At 38.4% G+C, this 18,166-nt stretch overlaps 1 protein-coding gene across 1 annotated transcript in view; it reads left to right on the top strand.

Annotated features, from left to right (window-relative positions):
- Window positions 1–16,389, top strand: part of SEL1L (SEL1L adaptor subunit of ERAD E3 ubiquitin ligase) — a 52,298-nt gene extending 35,909 nt beyond the window's left edge. The window contains exons 14-21 of the mRNA XM_019461936.2: window positions 1,209–1,271; window positions 2,563–2,650; window positions 2,976–3,124; window positions 3,887–4,052; window positions 4,582–4,656; window positions 5,823–5,995; window positions 9,913–10,041; window positions 12,108–16,389. Of these exons, the coding sequence (XP_019317481.1) occupies window positions 1,209–1,271; window positions 2,563–2,650; window positions 2,976–3,124; window positions 3,887–4,052; window positions 4,582–4,656; window positions 5,823–5,995; window positions 9,913–10,041; window positions 12,108–12,317 (1,053 nt within the window). The 3' untranslated portion in view covers window positions 12,318–16,389. The remainder of the gene's footprint in view (window positions 1–1,208; window positions 1,272–2,562; window positions 2,651–2,975; window positions 3,125–3,886; window positions 4,053–4,581; window positions 4,657–5,822; window positions 5,996–9,912; window positions 10,042–12,107) is intronic.
- Window positions 16,390–18,166: the final 1,777 nt, after the last annotated feature.

Here is an 18,166-nt window from a genome sequence, read left to right as displayed (position 1 = left end):
TTGAAAGCACCTGTGATTTGTGTGAATGGATTGGCTAGAAAAAAAACCTTCCCAATAAAAGGCATTTTATTGGTTGGGCAGGGGGTGGATAGAGAAGACCACATTATTGAATATTAAGCCTCTGTTTCAATTTCATTGAGAAGTTTCCTGATTAAGGAAATACTGATTTTAGTAATGCAATTGAAAGTCATATAATCTACCCTATTTGTATTGCAATTTGAGGCTTAAAACTTACACAACTAGGTACTTTCAATAATCTTAAATACATAATTTAGACTTTCTTTGGCCCAGAGAAAACTACATATGAATTTTTAAGACCCCATATGCCTCCAGTGTGTGTACTTATCTCCTTGCCAACTACATGTTACTTGAGTTCTAAATGTCAGTTGAGTATTTCCCAAAGGAGTGCTGTGACACTTTTTAAAAGATGCCTCTGTCCCTATTAGTTTAGATTGAATTTTAGATTTTTCTCTTGCAGGTCTCAAAACAGTGATTGTCTTTGCTCTGTGAGACTCCAGTAACCTTTAGCATATCTTTGCCACCTGATCCCAGTGTTGCTTTTTACCTGGTTGTTGACTTGACACCATAGCATCTTCCTTCTTTATCGGGGAGGGTGATTACCAATGAAAAACTACAAAAAAAGTGATATACTTTTTGGGATGCCTGGGTGGTTCATTTGGTTAAGCGTCCAACTTGTGCTCAGGTTGTGATCTCACAGTTCATGAGTTCAAGCCCTGCATCAGACTCTGTGCTGACAGATCAGAGCCTGGAGCCTGCTTCGGATTCTGTGTCTCCCTCTCTCTCTGCCTCTCCCCCACTTGCGCTCTGTCTCTCAAAAATTAATAAACATTTAAAAAAACAAAATAAAATACTACCTATTAAAAAAAGTGTTTAAAAAAGTGACCTACTTTTAGTTTAATAAAAAAGAAACACATTAGTCATGTTTTCTATCATAACTCATGGAACAGATGGTCATAAGTCACCAAAATTTAATTCTAGATAAATTTACTATTTGCTCTTTTTCCGCAAATTATTGACCCCCAAATCTCTAAAAGTCAGCATTACATTTAGCCTGATGGGAAGGAGAATTTTGAATTGAAAAATGCAGTGACATTTTTTGAATGTGTTTGTAAATTATTTCTTTTGCAGTCATTTATTCTTGCCTAGTTTCTTAATGAATCCATTCACTCTTTTTTCTCGGTTTGCAGGGCAACCCAGTCGGTCAGAGTGGACTCGGAATGGCTTACCTCTACGGGAGAGGAGTTCAAGTTGTAAGTTTTCAGTGTAACATTCTGACTTAAACAAGCAGTCAGCTGGTGAGTTGGAGAAATATAACTAGCTTCCAGCCTGGGTGAAATCCTTTCTTTATAACCAGAGCTGAACCTTTTCCTATTCTCTGACTTTGGCTGCTTACCACCCTTCACCCCGCACCTGCCATATGACTGCCTTCTTCGAATAGCTCTGTCTCTGGCACCTTTTCTAAAGGTGTGAAGCTGCTTCTCATTCTTCTGTCTATGCTGTCTACTCTCCAAGACTTAAGCTTCTCCCTCTCTACTTCTTCACTCAAGGCTAAGAAAATGCTTGTCCCTCCCATTTAGGAGAAAAGCTTTCTGTTCTATTCTTTGCTCTTCTCTTCTCTCCAGTCCTTCACTGCAAAGCCAGGTTTCTCCAAAAAATGAACGGTATTAGTGGCTACCACTCACTCATTAGCTCTTAGGCTTCTGCCTCACATAACTGCTCTATGCAGATCACCAGTAACCTCCTAAGGGTCAACACCTGTTGACTTTTTGGCTCTACATCACTTGAACTCTTCCCTCCCTGGAATTCTGCAAGTTCTCTTGCTTTTCCTAAGCCATTGCTTCTTATTCTTCTCTACTACTTCCTCATGGTTGCCCCTGGATTCTCAATGCTGTCCTCTTCTCTTCACTTTATGAACCCTCCAAGTAGTATGTTTTTAATTGGGCCTGAAACTAAGCATTAGGTTTAAGATTCTAATCTGTAGGTGTTCCCTAGCACAGAAACCAGTATAGCGTGGTCTCATTTTGATTCTTTTTAGTCATTTTAGGACACTAAAGTTCAGTAGTGATCTTTTAGTTTCTCTCTGTGGATACGTAGGGTATTTGAAATCTAATAATCATATAGTGCTTGATAAGTTACACAGGAAAAGAATGAATAAAGAGAATGATTTTCCTTATTTAAGGAAATTAGAAAAATTAAGGTTTGGAAAAGATTTGTTGGTTAATAGGAAAGATTGTTTCTTAAGTCCTGATCTTGTGTTTCACTGGTGATGTGTATGCTTTCTGAGAGTGAACACAGCAAATCGTTTCACAAAAACTCTTACTTGCTTTTCTTTAGTCTTAAATATTTAAGTCCCTCTGTGACTTAAAGTAGACTACCCTCTGTACGTTATGAAAACTTAGAAGGTAGTCTTTTTAATGGCTCTTTGAGAATATCCTGTATGTGTTTTGTTGACTCTTTTTAATAAATGAATCTCCTAACTTCTAAGTATATCAGCCTTTTGAGCTTTCTTATCATGTGATCATGTGACCTCTTTTCCTACAGAATTATGATCTGGCACTAAAGTATTTCCAGAAAGCTGCTGAACAAGGCTGGGTGGACGGGCAGCTGCAGCTTGGCTCTATGTACTACAGTAAGTAATACTGGAATTAAATGCTTCATCCACCAACATCGAAATTGCCTATTTTCCATCAGATACCACTTTGATGTGGAAACGAGAGCTGTCGCATTCGGGCTGATTAATGTTCTCCCATTTCAGTAATTTGTGCATCTTGTTTTTCATGGTAAATTAGGTTCATCTGTATTAATATACAAATCTGTATTGCTAAGGTTCCCATCTTTCCTGAGTAAGAATTCTGAGTTTCATTTGATTTTACTCTTTATATAAGGCTGCTCTCATGCTTCAGTTAAATCTTATTTAAAACTATTTCTGACCTTTCATGTGATTTTCCTTACAGATGGCATTGGCGTCAAGAGGGATTATAAACAGGCCTTGAAGTATTTTAACTTAGCTTCTCAGGGAGGCCACATCTTGGCTTTCTATAACCTAGCACAGATGCATGCCAGCGGCACAGGTGTGATGCGATCGTGTCACACGGCAGTGGAGGTAAGGGCTGTTCTACCAGCTCGTACACAGGAACTTCATTTTCCCAGGAGGAAAGTCTATCGTTTTAATTCTCGTTTTCTTTGCATGATTTCTTCTACAGTAGAAAGAGATTCGACCTAATAGCTTGGGTAAACTGAGGGAAGACACTGAGGGCCTGTGTGTCACCCTCATGCTTATTTGTTTCATTTGGGTCTCCACGTTTGTAAGGACAGTGGGTGTTGTCTGCAGTCTCTCTAGCACCTCCTAGACAGTATCTGAGCACCACGAGGTCTGTGTCGAATGAATGTTGCAAAAGGCAATGCTGATGTCTTCTAAATGGAACTTTTCCTCTTTAGCTCTCTCATAACTGGCACTGCAGAGTGGCATTTGCTAAATGCTTAGCACAGTTTCTAAACCTCTCTGTGTTTCAGTTCCCTCGGTTGTAAAATGGGCCTATTAATAAGACTTATTTCATAGAGTGTCCCCCATGAACCTCGTGGGAGCTGTAAGGGAGTTTCTGTACGTACTGTACATAAAGCACAAGAACAGTGCCTGGTGGGGGTAATGGTATATAATTGTTTACTATTATTTTTATAAACCTGCTGTAAAGACTAACTGAAATCTTCAAGTAAATATCCCAGACTTTTATATATATTTAATAAAGTTGCCAGAGATTCAAAGAGGTAGCTTAATAATCACTTGTAGCCAAAGTGCAAAAATGATATTCTGGCATATGTTCCTTGTTTTGTTACTGGTTTGGTTTTTTTTTTCCTGTTCTCACAGTTGTTTAAGAATGTGTGTGAACGAGGCCGGTGGTCGGAGAGGCTAATGACTGCCTATAACAGCTATAAAGATGGCGACTACAACGCCGCGGTGATCCAGTACCTCCTGCTGGCCGAACAAGGCTATGAAGTGGCACAGAGCAATGCAGCCTTCATTCTAGATCAGAGTAAGGTTCACTTTCATTCTGCCTTGGGTTTAGACTCTGAAGGCTCACATCAGGTAGCTCGTTTTTGTTTTAAAGAGAAAAGCCACAAAGAAACTTCTTTATTGTTGTAAGTAGACCTTAACAACGCACGTGCTGGAGTACTTTACCTCAGCTCCCTAAGCCATCAAAGTTAGTTTTGCAATTAGCATTAACTGCTTTCAGTAAACACATTTTTCAAAATACAGCAGATAGAAGAACCTCATTTTTCTAGTGGTCTGTAGATCCCTAGAAGTGGCTCCATGGTTACTCTCCGATTAGTTCTGTGGATAAAACACGTTGCAGAAAGTAGTGTTGTCCTGCTTACAGTGATTCTTTTGAACTCGGTATTTCCTTCTAATACTTGTTTAATTTCAATACAATACTTTGGTCATTTAATACTTGTTATATCCCAGTTATGCCCCACATATCCACCCTAGCTTGTAAATGAAGCCTAAAAGTCTAGTGCCTTTCCTTAAATGCCTAAGTTGTATTTATTTCATCTTCCCTGTAGGAGAAGCAACCATTGTAGGTGAGAATGAAACTTACCCCAGAGCTTTGCTGCACTGGAACAGGGCTGCCTCCCAAGGTGAGTAGCCCACTCATTCTAGGGTAAGAGTTTCACCCAGGGATCTTTCTGTACTGTTTTTGTTTTGTTTTTGAATCTCCCATAAAAACTAAATAATGTCATTCATCAACATACTAACTGTTGCTTAAGTTGCATCGTGATTTATCTATTCTTAAAACGGAAGTTCTAGTCACAGGGTTTCTAAATTATTGAATTGTGATTGGTCATTTATATCACGTTATGGTTTACTCTTTGATTTTTTGTTTGAAGCCAGTTATATTGCATAAAATGAGAATCACATGGAATAGATAATAAAATATTAGTCTAAAACCCAAAAAGATTTTAACCTTTCCCCATCTTTTTTTGTTTGACTCTTTTATTCTCACACATACTCCTCTCAACAGTGCCTGGCTATCCCTTCTTCAAACCTAAACAATGGTCCAATTGAACTACTTTAAAATGTAAATGGCAGAATATTACTCAGCCATCAAAAAGAATGAAATCTGGCCATTTGCAGTGACATAGATGGAGCTAGAATGTATTAAGCTAAGCAAAATAAGCCAACCAGAGAAAGATAAATACCATATGATTTCACTCGTATGTGGAATTTAAGAAATAAAACAGATAAATTTATGGGAAGAGGGGGACAAAGAGAAGAGAAGGAAGCAAGCCACAAGAGACTCTTGGCAATAGAGAACAAACTGAGGGTTGATGGAGGCAGGTAGGTGGGAGATGGGCTAGATGGGTGATGGGCATTAAGGAGGGCACTTGTTATGATGAGCACTGGGTGTTGTATATGATGAATCACTGAATTCTACTCCTGAAACCAACATTGTACTGTATGTTAACTAAGTAGAATTTAAATTTAAAAACAAAAAAGGAAAAGAAAGTATAAATGGCATGATAGACTAGAACATGCTCATTTGAAGAGTACTGTTGTGACATGGGGAGTACCACCCACCTTGTTATACCTCTCCCTGTTGCAAAACCTGCTTCAGAAGAGCAATACCTCTAGTTTCAATCTTTATTGAATTTATAGCTTGGCTGAAGGATTTGTTATAAAGTTTACATACTGCCAATTAAAATTGTGTTTTATGTAAGCATGTTAACAGGAGGAGAAACAACAATTTGGTCCGTTTTAAACGCACTTTATTTACTGGCAGTTTTGCATTTAATTTTTGTTTAAGGCTATACGGTGGCTAGAATTAAGCTTGGAGACTATCATTTCTATGGATTTGGCACTGACGTAGACTACGAGACTGCGTTCATTCATTATCGTCTGGCATCCGAGCAGCAACACAGCGCACAAGCCATGTTTAATCTGGGGTATATGCACGAGAAAGGACTGGGCATTAAACAGGTGAGGCTGGCTTCAAAACAAATGTTAGAATGATGTAATTGTGATTTGGGGGAAACGTCTGCATTTATTTCTAGAAAATAGGCTTTCTTTCGGAATGTGCTCCGATTTTAGGTACTAAGTTATGAGGCAGTTTTGTAATATTTCAGAAGCCCGCCCTTGCACCTCTCCCGTCGTCAGACATACGCATGTTGCTGTCACATGCACACTGCTTTATGTACAATAAGCCAAAAGCAGAGTCGTGGAAATGGAAATATGGTGCTGCCTCGATCAGCAACTCCTTGTTTGAGAAACTATCTGTCCATCTTCAGCCAAATTCTGTTCTTTGTAAAGTATTTTGAAATGAAGTAAGATGTTTGCTACTGACAAACGTATTTCTGACTCTTATACCTTCCTAATGGAGTCTAACAGTCTTTAGAGCCATGGTCTTAACTTTTTGCCTATATGCCCTTAAGAGAATTTTGAACAACTGTGTTTTGTCCTGCACATTTTTATTTTAATTTTTTTTGTTTTTAAATTAGGGTGAGCTCAAACAGGGGTAGAGGGGCAGAGGGAGAGAGAGAGAAAATCCCAACCAGGCTCCACACTGAGTGTGGAGACCAACGCAGGGCTCAATCCCATGACCCTGGGATCATGATCTGAACCAAAATCAAGAGTAGGACACTCAACTGACTGAGCCGCCCAGGCACCCCTCTCCTGCACGTATTTAATTTGACATTTAAAATTTTTCATCATAAGCTTCAGGTCTGAGTTCTACCTACTTTAAGCATCAACCCTTTTTTTTAAATAAAATGACTAAGTTACTCCAAATACCAAAATGTTGATACCCTCATCATTAATTTTTTTAAAAACACAGCAAATTTATTAAATGAAAATTGTGTCTTTTCCTTTTCTTCCTGAATTCATATTTTCAAGTCATTGTTTTCGTAGATTTGCATGTAAATGTAATGTTTTTAATGCTTAGATATTTTACTGATCAATCATACTTACCTGAAACAAAGTATGTAAATTCAAATTTTGAATTTTATTTCCTATGATTATAGGCTCTAAGTGTTAAGAAAATTTCATAAGATACTAGCCATAGTTGGTTAATTATCAATACAATATTGAACAAATCAACATAATACTATGAATTTCACTAAAATTTTACTTTCTGTGATAATTATTAAAAATGTATTTTTTAATGAGTTGAATGGAGCATCTTTTAAAAATTAGTTTAAGTATCATTGAGTAAATTTAGCATTAATTTCCTTTTTTTTTTTTTTTTTTTAAAGTTTATTTTGAGAGTGTGAGAGAGTGTGAATGGGGTAGGGGCAGAGAGAGAGAACCCCAAGCAGGCTCCATGCCATCAGCACAAAGCCCAACACAGGGCTCGATCTCAAGAGTTGGACACTTAATCAACTGAGCCATCCAGGCGCCCCTCATTTTATAAATGTATGGCTGGAACCTTGTTCACATAAACAAGTATATGGAATTGGGGAGAATTTTATTATAGCAAGGTCACTTAGTTCTTTAAACTGCTTTCGAGTTGCTTGCTGTTTTCCTTCAGGCTGCTACACAGAATACCATAGGGTGGCTTAAATAATAGAATTTCTCACAGTTCTGGAGGCTGAGAAGTTGAAGTTCAGGGTGGCAGCAGGTTTGGTGTCTGGCGAGGAGGCCCTGTTTTCTGGTCAGAGACACCGTCCTCTGGCTTTTGTCCTCATCTGAGCAACGAGCAGGAGAGAAGCAGCAAGTACTTAGGGATTCTTTAAGGATGCTCATCTCATTCATGAAAGCTCTACCCCTTTAACCTCATCTAATCCTAATAACCTCTCAAAGACCTCACTTCCTAATCCCAACCATCACATGAGGGAGAATAGAGTTTCCACATAGAAATTTAGCAGGAGGATGGGACACATTTAGTCTATAACATATGCCAAAAATCAGAGTGATCTGTCACTGACACTTTGGTTAGGTCCCCATTCAATCTTGTTGGAAACTGGAGACTTGGAAAGGATACATTTATTTATTCCCTTGTCACTGGAGTCATTCATTTTCTAGTTTCTATAGAGAATGCTGAAAGGCTTTACCTAGGTTTATCAGATAACTAATTATATTCCTCTTCATCACTTAGAGACACTTTGTTGACCTGACGTGCTTAAGGGCAAGTTACTCATTTTCATTTTGCTAATGCACCATTTTTTGTCAAAGTGCCTTTTATTTTACCACATTTGAATATGTATTTTAAACCCAATATGTAAATGTTCATATTTTACATTCATGTTACTATTAGATACTTGAATATAGTTTTATCAAGACTCTGGAACTGCAGGTGGAGTACATTCAGTTTGTGGAAGATCTCTGCCATGTTGACCAAGCTACCAGAGCCTCTCTTAATTGGCAGACCACTCAGCTAGGTCAGACTTTGCCTCCATCAGCAAGACTGACTTCATTTTTTTTAATTCAAATAAAATTAATGTGTGTTTGATGACTAATAAAGATTACACATAGTTGTGGTTGTTTTGGGATACACTTCATAATAATTTACTGAAAGCAATCAAAATTAAAGTGATAGAACTCTGACAGTCTGCTTTTATAATAGATTAGAAACCAAGAAAATTAGTGTGCATTCTCATAATGTAATTTGCAATATAATGTTATATGTAGCTTATATAAATTCTTGTCAATAAAGACAATGGTAAAGAGCATAGTATTCCTTTGATAAGAATGGGGAGGACAGAACTCAGGGATGCAGCTTTTAGGAATAATTAATCATGTGTAAAAAAAATGATTCCATTAGTTTCATTCCATGATTATCCATGATCATCTTTTCTTATTTTTTCCCAATTTTAAAAGAAGGAAACTTAAATACTACTAAAAACTATCAATCCAGCATGTAGTACAGCTAGAAAAATATTAAGGATTAAATGAGGATTGGTGTTACACAGAGTAAATAATTCAGGATGTGATTGATAAAATTTAGTTACCCCTTTGAATCATCCACACAAAAGTCTATGTTGTCACATAAAGTTTGATCCATGATCTTGAAGAATGTGGCAGTCCAGAAAAAAACTTGTTACCTTTTTTTTTTTTTTTTTTTTTGAACCAAAGACACTGACTCTACCAGTACTGTTGTTGGTTGGAAGGTGCCCTTCTTCACTAACGACACCCCCTAGGGACAGTATAGGGAAGAGCTGACAGTAACTGCTTACATTGAACTATGTGGGAAGGTCCTTTTTAATGTTTAGCCTTTCTTTCCCATGTCTCATGGAATTCTTGCCTTGGAGTTTGGTATCCTTTGACAGTAGTCAGGGCATGGAGAAAGGGACGTTGTTAAATGAAAATTTCACTGTGTCTCCCCATGCCATTCAACATTTATCTGAATGCAGAGCACTCGGTCTGGGCCCGGATTCGTAATGACTCGTTTCACCCCTTACGGAAATATGTCTAAGGCAGGAAACCCAGCATGCAGGTCCCTTAACACTATCCATGCAAGTACCATTTGAAACGTCTTGAGCATATTACCAGTTTGAGGATCACTGCTCCAAACTGAAACCTGAATTGCTTACACTGAGTGAAGTTTTAAGAAACTTACTTAACTTGACCCAGAACTTGAGACTTCTAGGTTGCCCCCGGGAGTCTTCAGAGTGACAGTGTTATGCATACACAGCAAGTAGGATGTCAGACAGGAGGAGCAGGAGTTAAACCTTAACATTGTTCAGTTAGATTTTTCAAAATTAAGCCATTAGATGATTAAAGAAATATTACCCAATTAAAGGTGGGGTTTATCCTTTTAGGTAAGGGAAATTTTAAAATGAAAACTTGAAAGGTAAAGTCAATGCTCTGAATGCACAAACTGATATGACTATATAAACTAAATAATATTATTTTACTTATTTTACCAAGAGATGAATTTTGGTTTATTTCCTGTATTATAGGATATTCACCTTGCAAAACGTTTTTATGACATGGCGGCCGAAGCCAGCCCAGACGCACAGGTACCAGTCTTCCTAGCACTATGCAAACTGGCTGTGGTGTATTTCTTGCAGTACATCCGGGAGACAAACGTAAGTGTTCCGTGCCTCTTTTAATTAAAATATAAGTGATATAAGCTGCTCGGTGCAGAAGTTTTTATTGGAAAAGTTCAGGGAGTAGGGAGGAGTGTCCTTCAGGGGTCTGGTGCTTTCCCTTCTGCCCCAGATGAAGGACCATGAGATCGCATCAGCTGTGGGGTGAACATAGCCACAGAGCAGCATGTTTTCAGGAACCATTTGACAGTAGCTCCAGGTGCTAAAGCAGTTTCCACTGATGCAGGTGTTTTCTGGCTCAGAGAAAACCGAGACCAACCCTTGGCGATTTGAAGGAGTGGTTAACTAAATTCAGTAAACATTAAATCAGGTGACTGCCTGGCAGTGGCTCAGACCAGACCCTTCAAAAGGGAGAAGGAGAACCTGAGAACTTGCCCAGGCTGTTGTACTTCAGATTGTGCTATTAGCAAGAAACATGTTAAAAACACGTCTCGAACTTTGTTCTCTAAAAATACCTTGAACTACTTTAAATAAGCTCATGGTGGAACCTAGACGAGAGGTGGGTTCCCCATTCCTTTCAAAACTGCTGACCTTATTTACCAGTATTTCTGTGTAGGTGCTCTTGGGTTCTCCAGTTTTACATTTTGTTAACTGTACTTCCTTATAATGGATTAACTGGAACAGGATTTAACTCCGAAAGTCCTGAAATGTGTGCAGAAACAAGGGCTACAAAACTTGAATTTACTCCAGACCAGAACAGGATGATGTTTCAGTCTTTCATTAACATCTTTCAGAACAGGTTGATACACCGTTTCGCATTAGATTCCAGAAAGGGCTTTTCCTCCTGTGTGATACAGGTGGAAAGGGTGATGTTCCTTTTCGCAGCCCTGTCTCGTGTACTGAGGTCCTCCCCGCATAGGGCTCCGAAGGACTGGAGGTATTGGACTCCGTCCTCCTGGTTGCTTACACACTTGTAATGGCACCTTTAGAACTGCTTGGTGGCCTGAGCCAGACGCACCGTACCCTCCACTAGTGGAAACAGTCTTTGTTCCTTTCACTGAAAAGCTAACAGTGTGGCAGCCTGCTGTTTTCCTCTCTCGGGGCTGTTTCAGACCCTTGTCTCTCACAGTTTGTAAGACTAAGAACTGTTAGTTACAGACTAGGATTTAGTCACGCCTTATACCATACTAAGTGTATCCTATCTTTGTTGTTTTTTTAATACAGAAGTATAAAGAAGACAATAAATGCTCCATAAGCCTACCACCTAGATATTCCAACCAAAAGAAAAGAGTTACCAAGTATGGATGGTGAGAAAGTCAGTGCAGAAAAGACAAAAATCCCCTATCACAGGTCCCACCCCAGGAAACACAGTTAATAGTTTCTTAGAATCTTTTTTGAGGAAAATTTAGCACCTGCATCTACAAATCTATATTATGGGGACCTTTTAAGTATAATTTTAGTTAAATATAAAGGATTATACCACATGTTTACTTCCTTCGTAGGTAAGTAGCAGTCAGGAAATTTCAGGAGTAACTTCTCTTAAGTGACACCCAAACAAAGTATTATGGACTAAGAACATAACTTTAAAGTTCAAGTTCAAAAGTGTTAAATATTTAGTGAAATCCTAGTTGAAAAGCATTAGTCATTCAGCTATTAAACGCTTGAATTCCTGCCATCTCCAGCTAGATGAGGGAGGAAGTGAAATAACCCTGCTGTCATGAGAACAGGGCTGCCATCACTACAGATAGGTGACAAGTGCTGAGAGACTGATTGCCTCCCTGTGGCCTTCCATTGTCCCCAGTATTCCTTGCAAATCTTTTCTGTGAAAAGTGGTTGGAAATGCATGCATTTGATTACTGATGGAAAGGAAAGGAACCCGGCTAGACATTCTGTATCATCTACTGTCATGAAATAATAACTCAGTTCCTGAGACACATTATTTTTTGAATTCTTAAAGCCTTTTTATTTAAGCCATTGCAAAACATTCCTAAAACCAATTATTTTAATAAGTTCTGTATTCGTCTCTGATTAGTGATACAACTTTTTCCTGCTTCCTTCTCTGACATTTTAGTGATTGTAATGATTTTTATATTATTCTCATTAAGATTCGAGATCTGTTCACCCAGCTTGACATGGACCAGCTTTTGGGGCCTGAGTGGGACCTTTACCTCATGACCATCATCGCATTGCTGTTGGGAACAGTTATAGCTTACCGGCAGAGGCAGCACCAGGACATGCCTCTACCCAGGCCCCCAGGGCCACGGCCAGCGCCACCGCAGCAGGAGGGGCCACCAGAGCAGCAGCCACCACAGTAACAGCCACCGTGTCCAGCCTTGATCAGTGACAACCAAGGAAATTGTTTGCTGAGAACACTTGCATTTGATTTAGGACTTCGGATCAGTGGTCACCTCCTGGAAGAGGCACAAGGAAACATTGAATTCCTAAAGCTGCTTAGAATCTGATGCCTTTATTTTCAGGGATAAGTAACTCTTACCTAAACTGAGTTGAATGTTTGTTTCAGTGCCGTATGGAGTAACAACTCTCAGTGGCTTTCCCCCTCCCACCCCCCCACCCCCATTTTTTTTTTTCCTGGAAACATGTGAGACGCAATGTCTGCTGTACCCAGCTGTCTTTCTTGGGTCCTTTTGGTCATTCTCTCAATGTGCATAAGTTCTTCTATCAGCCACCTTTAAGGTCTTGTGCATCAACACTAAAAACTGATCACTGTAAAAAGGAAAAACCAGTTAGTTGCAAGTTTAACCTTAACATGTTTGAAAGTCTGAAAATAGAACTTGCCTTTTAAGTAAAAAAAAAAAAAAAAAAAAAGTCTTCAAAGTGTTTCAGAACTGCAATAACTGAGAAATTTTACCAATCCACATGCAAGTATACGTATTCAACATATTATTTTAAAAGGGAAGGCTGGGAGGTTTCTTCTTACTGGTGATTGTCACACTTGATACCGTACTTGTGTCCTTCAAAGACTGAAAGTCCTGTTAAAGAGTTTTACGTGACCTTCACTTCTCTGGAATGGAATAGATGAAACATTGTGAACTGACTCCTTGAGCTAACATGTGAATCTGCCCCACCTACTCGATGTAATTTGCTTGTTTGTTTTGAGTATACAGAGCCTTGATCCGGAAGCCAGAGGATGGACTAAGTGGGAGAAATTAGAACAATACTAAAGAACTCTGGGTGGGGTACCAAAATGATAGACACACTTGCCCGAAAGATGAAGTATTTGTTCCCAGGGTCTATTTTACTTTGCATTTTTTTATTGCAAAAGAACAGTTTGCACCCTCCTGAATTCTTTAAATTTGAAATATTATTGCCAAGATGTGGCATACAGTGACTACCATTATAAAACTAAAACTCTGAGAATCTAAGATGTATTAAACTCAGTGGTTGAGGAAAGCCAAAGCCTGTTTATACTGTTCAGGTAGATTTTTACTTCTGCAGTTTTATATTACAGTAGAAAGTCAACCACTTTGTTAGCTGTCCTATTCACCACCCTCCCACTGTTGACGTTAGGAAAATCAAGGCCATTATACTTCAGAGTCTGGTTAAATAGCGTGAAACACAACAACAAAGAAAACCGAGGATTTCACATACCATACAAATGAAGAAATTTAAACCGAATTTGTATTTCTTTTTACTATCAGATGGTGGTATTCACCAGCCTATGTCTAGTCTGAGACTACATTAGTATCTGAGCAGGCTTTCTATGCCTACTGACCTCAGTCTGTTTATATTAACCTTTATACTCTTTCCGTAGTCCCTCATCTGCCAGAAAACTTGAAGAGTTTATTACCTGTAGAGTTGTAAGACTTTGGGTTTTGAAATTGGGATTGTATTTAGAACTAGATTTAAGTAGTCTGTAATGAACACGAAGGCTTTAAATGTGAAGTTGTATGCTTTTCATGTGTGTTTAGAGTATTCTGAGAAACCTGGTAAGCAAATTTTACACCCACGTAGTTGCTTCCAGATTTGAAGAGGTGGCGACAGAGGGAACCATATGTATAAATGCATATCTGAAAGGTAGGAAATGCCACCCTCAAAAACATCCCCTTGCTTTGGGCAGCTCTTAAATATTAAGACTTCTTTGATCTCTTACACAGAGAGAGAGAGATCTGAGTGCAGTTGGTACAATATGTTGGTGTCTTCACCACTGCGTCTTCTCCTCACCCTTCAAAACTGTAATTCACGGTAGCAGCCACATTTCTTTTCGAAAGAACTGTTGTAATTTATTTAAATGTTTAAAAACCCCTCTAAGATGAGTAAACAACCGTTTGTTTCCTCTACCACCCACCTGATTTCTCCTTTAGCAGCATTTTTATCTCTAGCTTTACTTCCCTCCATTAGTACTCTGAGAAGACATTTCATAAAACAGTGTGCACTACCTAAATAAAGCCAGATGGGAAAGCGCAGTCTTGTTCTTCATGCAATAACAAACTTCCTGTTAGTTTACAACTACTTGCCATTTCCTCTTTATTACTAATATTCTAACCCTTTTCTTGGCCTTTTCCCCCCGTCCTGCCAAACCCTTGAGTCATTTGCTACTGGAAATTTGAACGGTCTATTTAAAATAACTTAGTTCCTAGACGGCTTTGTGATTTCAGTCCTTACGACTGTCTCAAAATACTCTGCTCCCTTTTTCTTTTCTGTTCACGGGACATAATACCTAGGCAAGTAGGAACTGGGTTTGGTGTTTCTCCTAAAATAATGCTCAATACTTACCTAATCAAATGGCATCCATTTGAATAAAATGACAGTAACTAAAGCTAGTTAATGTCAGTGACATTAAACTAACTCCAGAATTCAGGAGTTTTAATGTTAGAACTTAGAGTTAGCAGATTGAGCACAGCTTCATTTCTCCATGGTAGCCTGTCTCCTGACCCCTTTAATAGCCTGTCTTCCTGCCATCAAAGGTGACGACAGTAGTACTCCACTTAGCTTATATTCTCCTGTGCGTGTGCTTTGTGATTAGCCAACTGTTCCAGAGTTTTGAGACCATTCTTCTTCTTTTTTATGTCACAGAGGTAGCATTGGTGTTTGGGGTTGTTTTGTTTTGTTTCTTTCTGTGGTTGAATTTTTTTGTTTCTGTTCTCTGAGTAAGGCTTATCTTATTTTTGGTTAATATTCAGTGTCACAGAAAAAGTAACTACCCCCCCCTTTTTTTTTTCAAAATTCATTATTTAGCACTGAAATGAGATTAACTTGGGAATCGTTTATCTTGATACTCCTGAGGATTTGTTACCCTTGTGCATATAAGGTTAATTTGTGAAAGTTTTACTGCTAAGCTGTTCTGTCTCTGTACCATTGGAAAGTTGTAGAAACTCTACCATGATCTGACCATGATCTGATGCTTTATTTAAGGAGCTGCTGTTGCCTCCGGGAAACTTAAGTATTTTGTATAGGGTTTTTTTTTTTTTTTTCTTGCTTCGTTTTTCCCTCTTTTCTTTGCTGCTCATATTTGTTCTTCAAACCGGTGTTTTGGAAGTATGCATGCAAGCCTGTAAATGGAGACCACAGCTCTTCATGTGTATAGCATGTGTATTACTGTCTAGCCCCGTCTGCAAAAAAACTTCCCTCACAGAGGTTTGGACTAACATTTCACATGCACATTTCAAAACAGTGTCAGATAAACAGCCCCTTCACCTGCCAAGAAGAGCAGAATGGGCTACTTTTGCCCCGAGGACAGCCAGTATTTGTTCTGGAAGTGAGTTTAATACGTGTTGCACCACATTATGACGAGGAGAATGCAAGAAATAAAGCAAAAGAAAACGATTTTCATGAAAATCTTTTTCCTCAGTCATTGTCCTCCACTATAAATGAAAATGGAAGATTTTTGAACACCACACTGTCTGAGGCACTACCTGATTTTTAAATGTGTGGCAGTCATTGAAAAGCAGGTAAATTTCTCCTGCCACTAGGTAGTTCAAGAAAACCTAAAATACCCCAACTAAAAATGATTTGTGTTTTAAAATGACTGTTTGCACCAGCAAAACTCTGATTTTGTGTGCATGGGAAGGATGTCTTGGCTACGTGCAGGCAGTCCTCTTTACACGCACTGTTTTTCCTGTTTGCAATGACAAACACGCTGACACTAGTCTCTTTTATTTAAAAAAAAAAAAAAATCATAGTGTCGATTCGATCAAGGTATAACCACTGTCAATACTTAGGAGAAGCTTAAAAAGACCATAAGCTGGCATTGGAAGGAACACCATGGTAGACTTTTTTGTAAATTTATTTTGTATTTAATTAAATACGGTATAAAGGCTGGTGAAGTGTAATATAATTGTGTAAACAAATCCTGTTAATAGAGAGATGTACAGATTCGTTTTGTACTGTATCTTGAAACTTGTGAAATAAAGACTCCACCTCTGGTTATCCTGTATGCTGTAATATGCCGTGACCACCTTTCCAGTCAGACTCTTTGTTTTTTGGTTTTTTTTAACCTGAATGATTCAGTTTTTAATGGCCCTTTCTGGAATTTTAGAAGCTTCTGGGAACATTGATTTGGAGTAGTTTGAATCCATCTTTCATTTACTTTTAACTCCCTAAATTCAGATTTTTATAAGTTGAATTTTGCCCTAGGGACAATATGAATATGTTAAGAAATGTTACTTTTTTTTTTTTTTTTTTTTTTTTTTACATTATAAAATCGCCACCATAAGTCTAGTTACCATCTGGCATTATATGAAGTTATTACAGTGTTATTGACTATGTCCCCTGTGCTGGAGGTTACATCCTCATGACTTATTTATAACTGGAAGTTTTACCTATTTTGCCCTATTACCACTTTTTAAGTAACCTCTACTCCCATCATGGGGCTTGAACTCACTACCCTGAGATCAAGAGTCACATGCTCTACTGACACAGCCAGGTGCCCCCTCCATTACCACTTTTTAAATCTCTGAGATCTTTGACCTGAACCAGCCTGTGATACATAGTGAAATGTATCTAAAGTGTATTTTATGCATTGCCCTGTCCCAGAAAGTTTTTGAGAGCTTACAGAGCCTCACACAATGATAAAATTTACATAGATTAAGGTGATCTGAGTAAAGAGGAAGTAAAGAGGAGTCACTTGGTACCCAAAATGCATGTTAGAAATGAACTATGCAAATCTGGCCCTAATTTTGTAGCAGCCACCTCAAACAGTAAATTGAGCCAAAATGTACCAGTTTAGGGGCATCAGATCCTTGGGTAAAATGTCTGGATGATGCAAATTGTGGCAAGTGAGAAATTGGATCTCCAATTTTGCTTCTGGGAATGCAATCAGCCACCCCACATGACCTTGACTGACCTTGGCTATAATTAACGTGGGGATGTTGGACGTCAGAGCTGTAACATCAGGGGTTTGACCATGCAACTTGGGGGGTGATGCTTATTTAGTGCTTAGTCTCTCTCACAAGTCGTTAAAATGGGTCCTTGGTCTGCAACTGGGTGAAAACAGCCTCGCTCCTTTAACTTCCTTTATGATACTATACTAATTTTGATTGGTTATACTAGCCCTGACATTTGCCAATACTATGTAACAGCATATACATGAATATATGCAAGTAAATAGAAACAACTTCTTTAGTAGAAACTCAAAAAAACATGATTTTTTTACTTTTTGGATATTTTTAGGCAAGTAACAAAGGGGTTTAGAATCTGTCCGTTCAAAAGGAGGTGCTGTGGTGTTACGGGTTTCCTATTTTTCTTCCTGCGTCATTTCTGCCACTACTTGGAAAGTCATCGGGTTAACCTTATGATTGAATCCTGAAAATTCTACCAACCTTATAACTTACTGTTAGTATTACATTTTGAGCAAAACTCTTGATCTTCCTAGTGTCCACATATTTTTTTTTTGGGGGGGGGGTCTGGATTAATTTTTTAAACATGATCTAGTGTTAATGCTGAATTGTGTATTAAACTCTTAAAACCCCACATACTTTTTTCTCATATAATGTGAGTGGAATGTGGCCAGTTACTTGACTTCAGAACGTTCGTATAAATTTCTTCTGTTGCTGCTGAATGCATTTTCCCTTTGCCTTCTTCCTACCTCTCATTAGAACTCTGTTAATTAGCCTGACAGGATTGAAAAGAATGTCTCAGAAGTAAGTGCTAGGTATGAAGTTCAAGTATCCTAAATAAGGAATCTTAACTTTGAACATAAAGCCGT

This window comes from Panthera pardus, unplaced genomic scaffold (assembly GCF_024362965.1).
Source record: "Panthera pardus isolate Hobbes unplaced genomic scaffold, ASM2436296v1 HiC_scaffold_24, whole genome shotgun sequence".
In the NCBI taxonomy this organism is placed as follows: Eukaryota; Metazoa; Chordata; class Mammalia; order Carnivora; family Felidae; genus Panthera; species Panthera pardus.
This window is presented reverse-complemented; position numbering and strand designations above follow the sequence as displayed.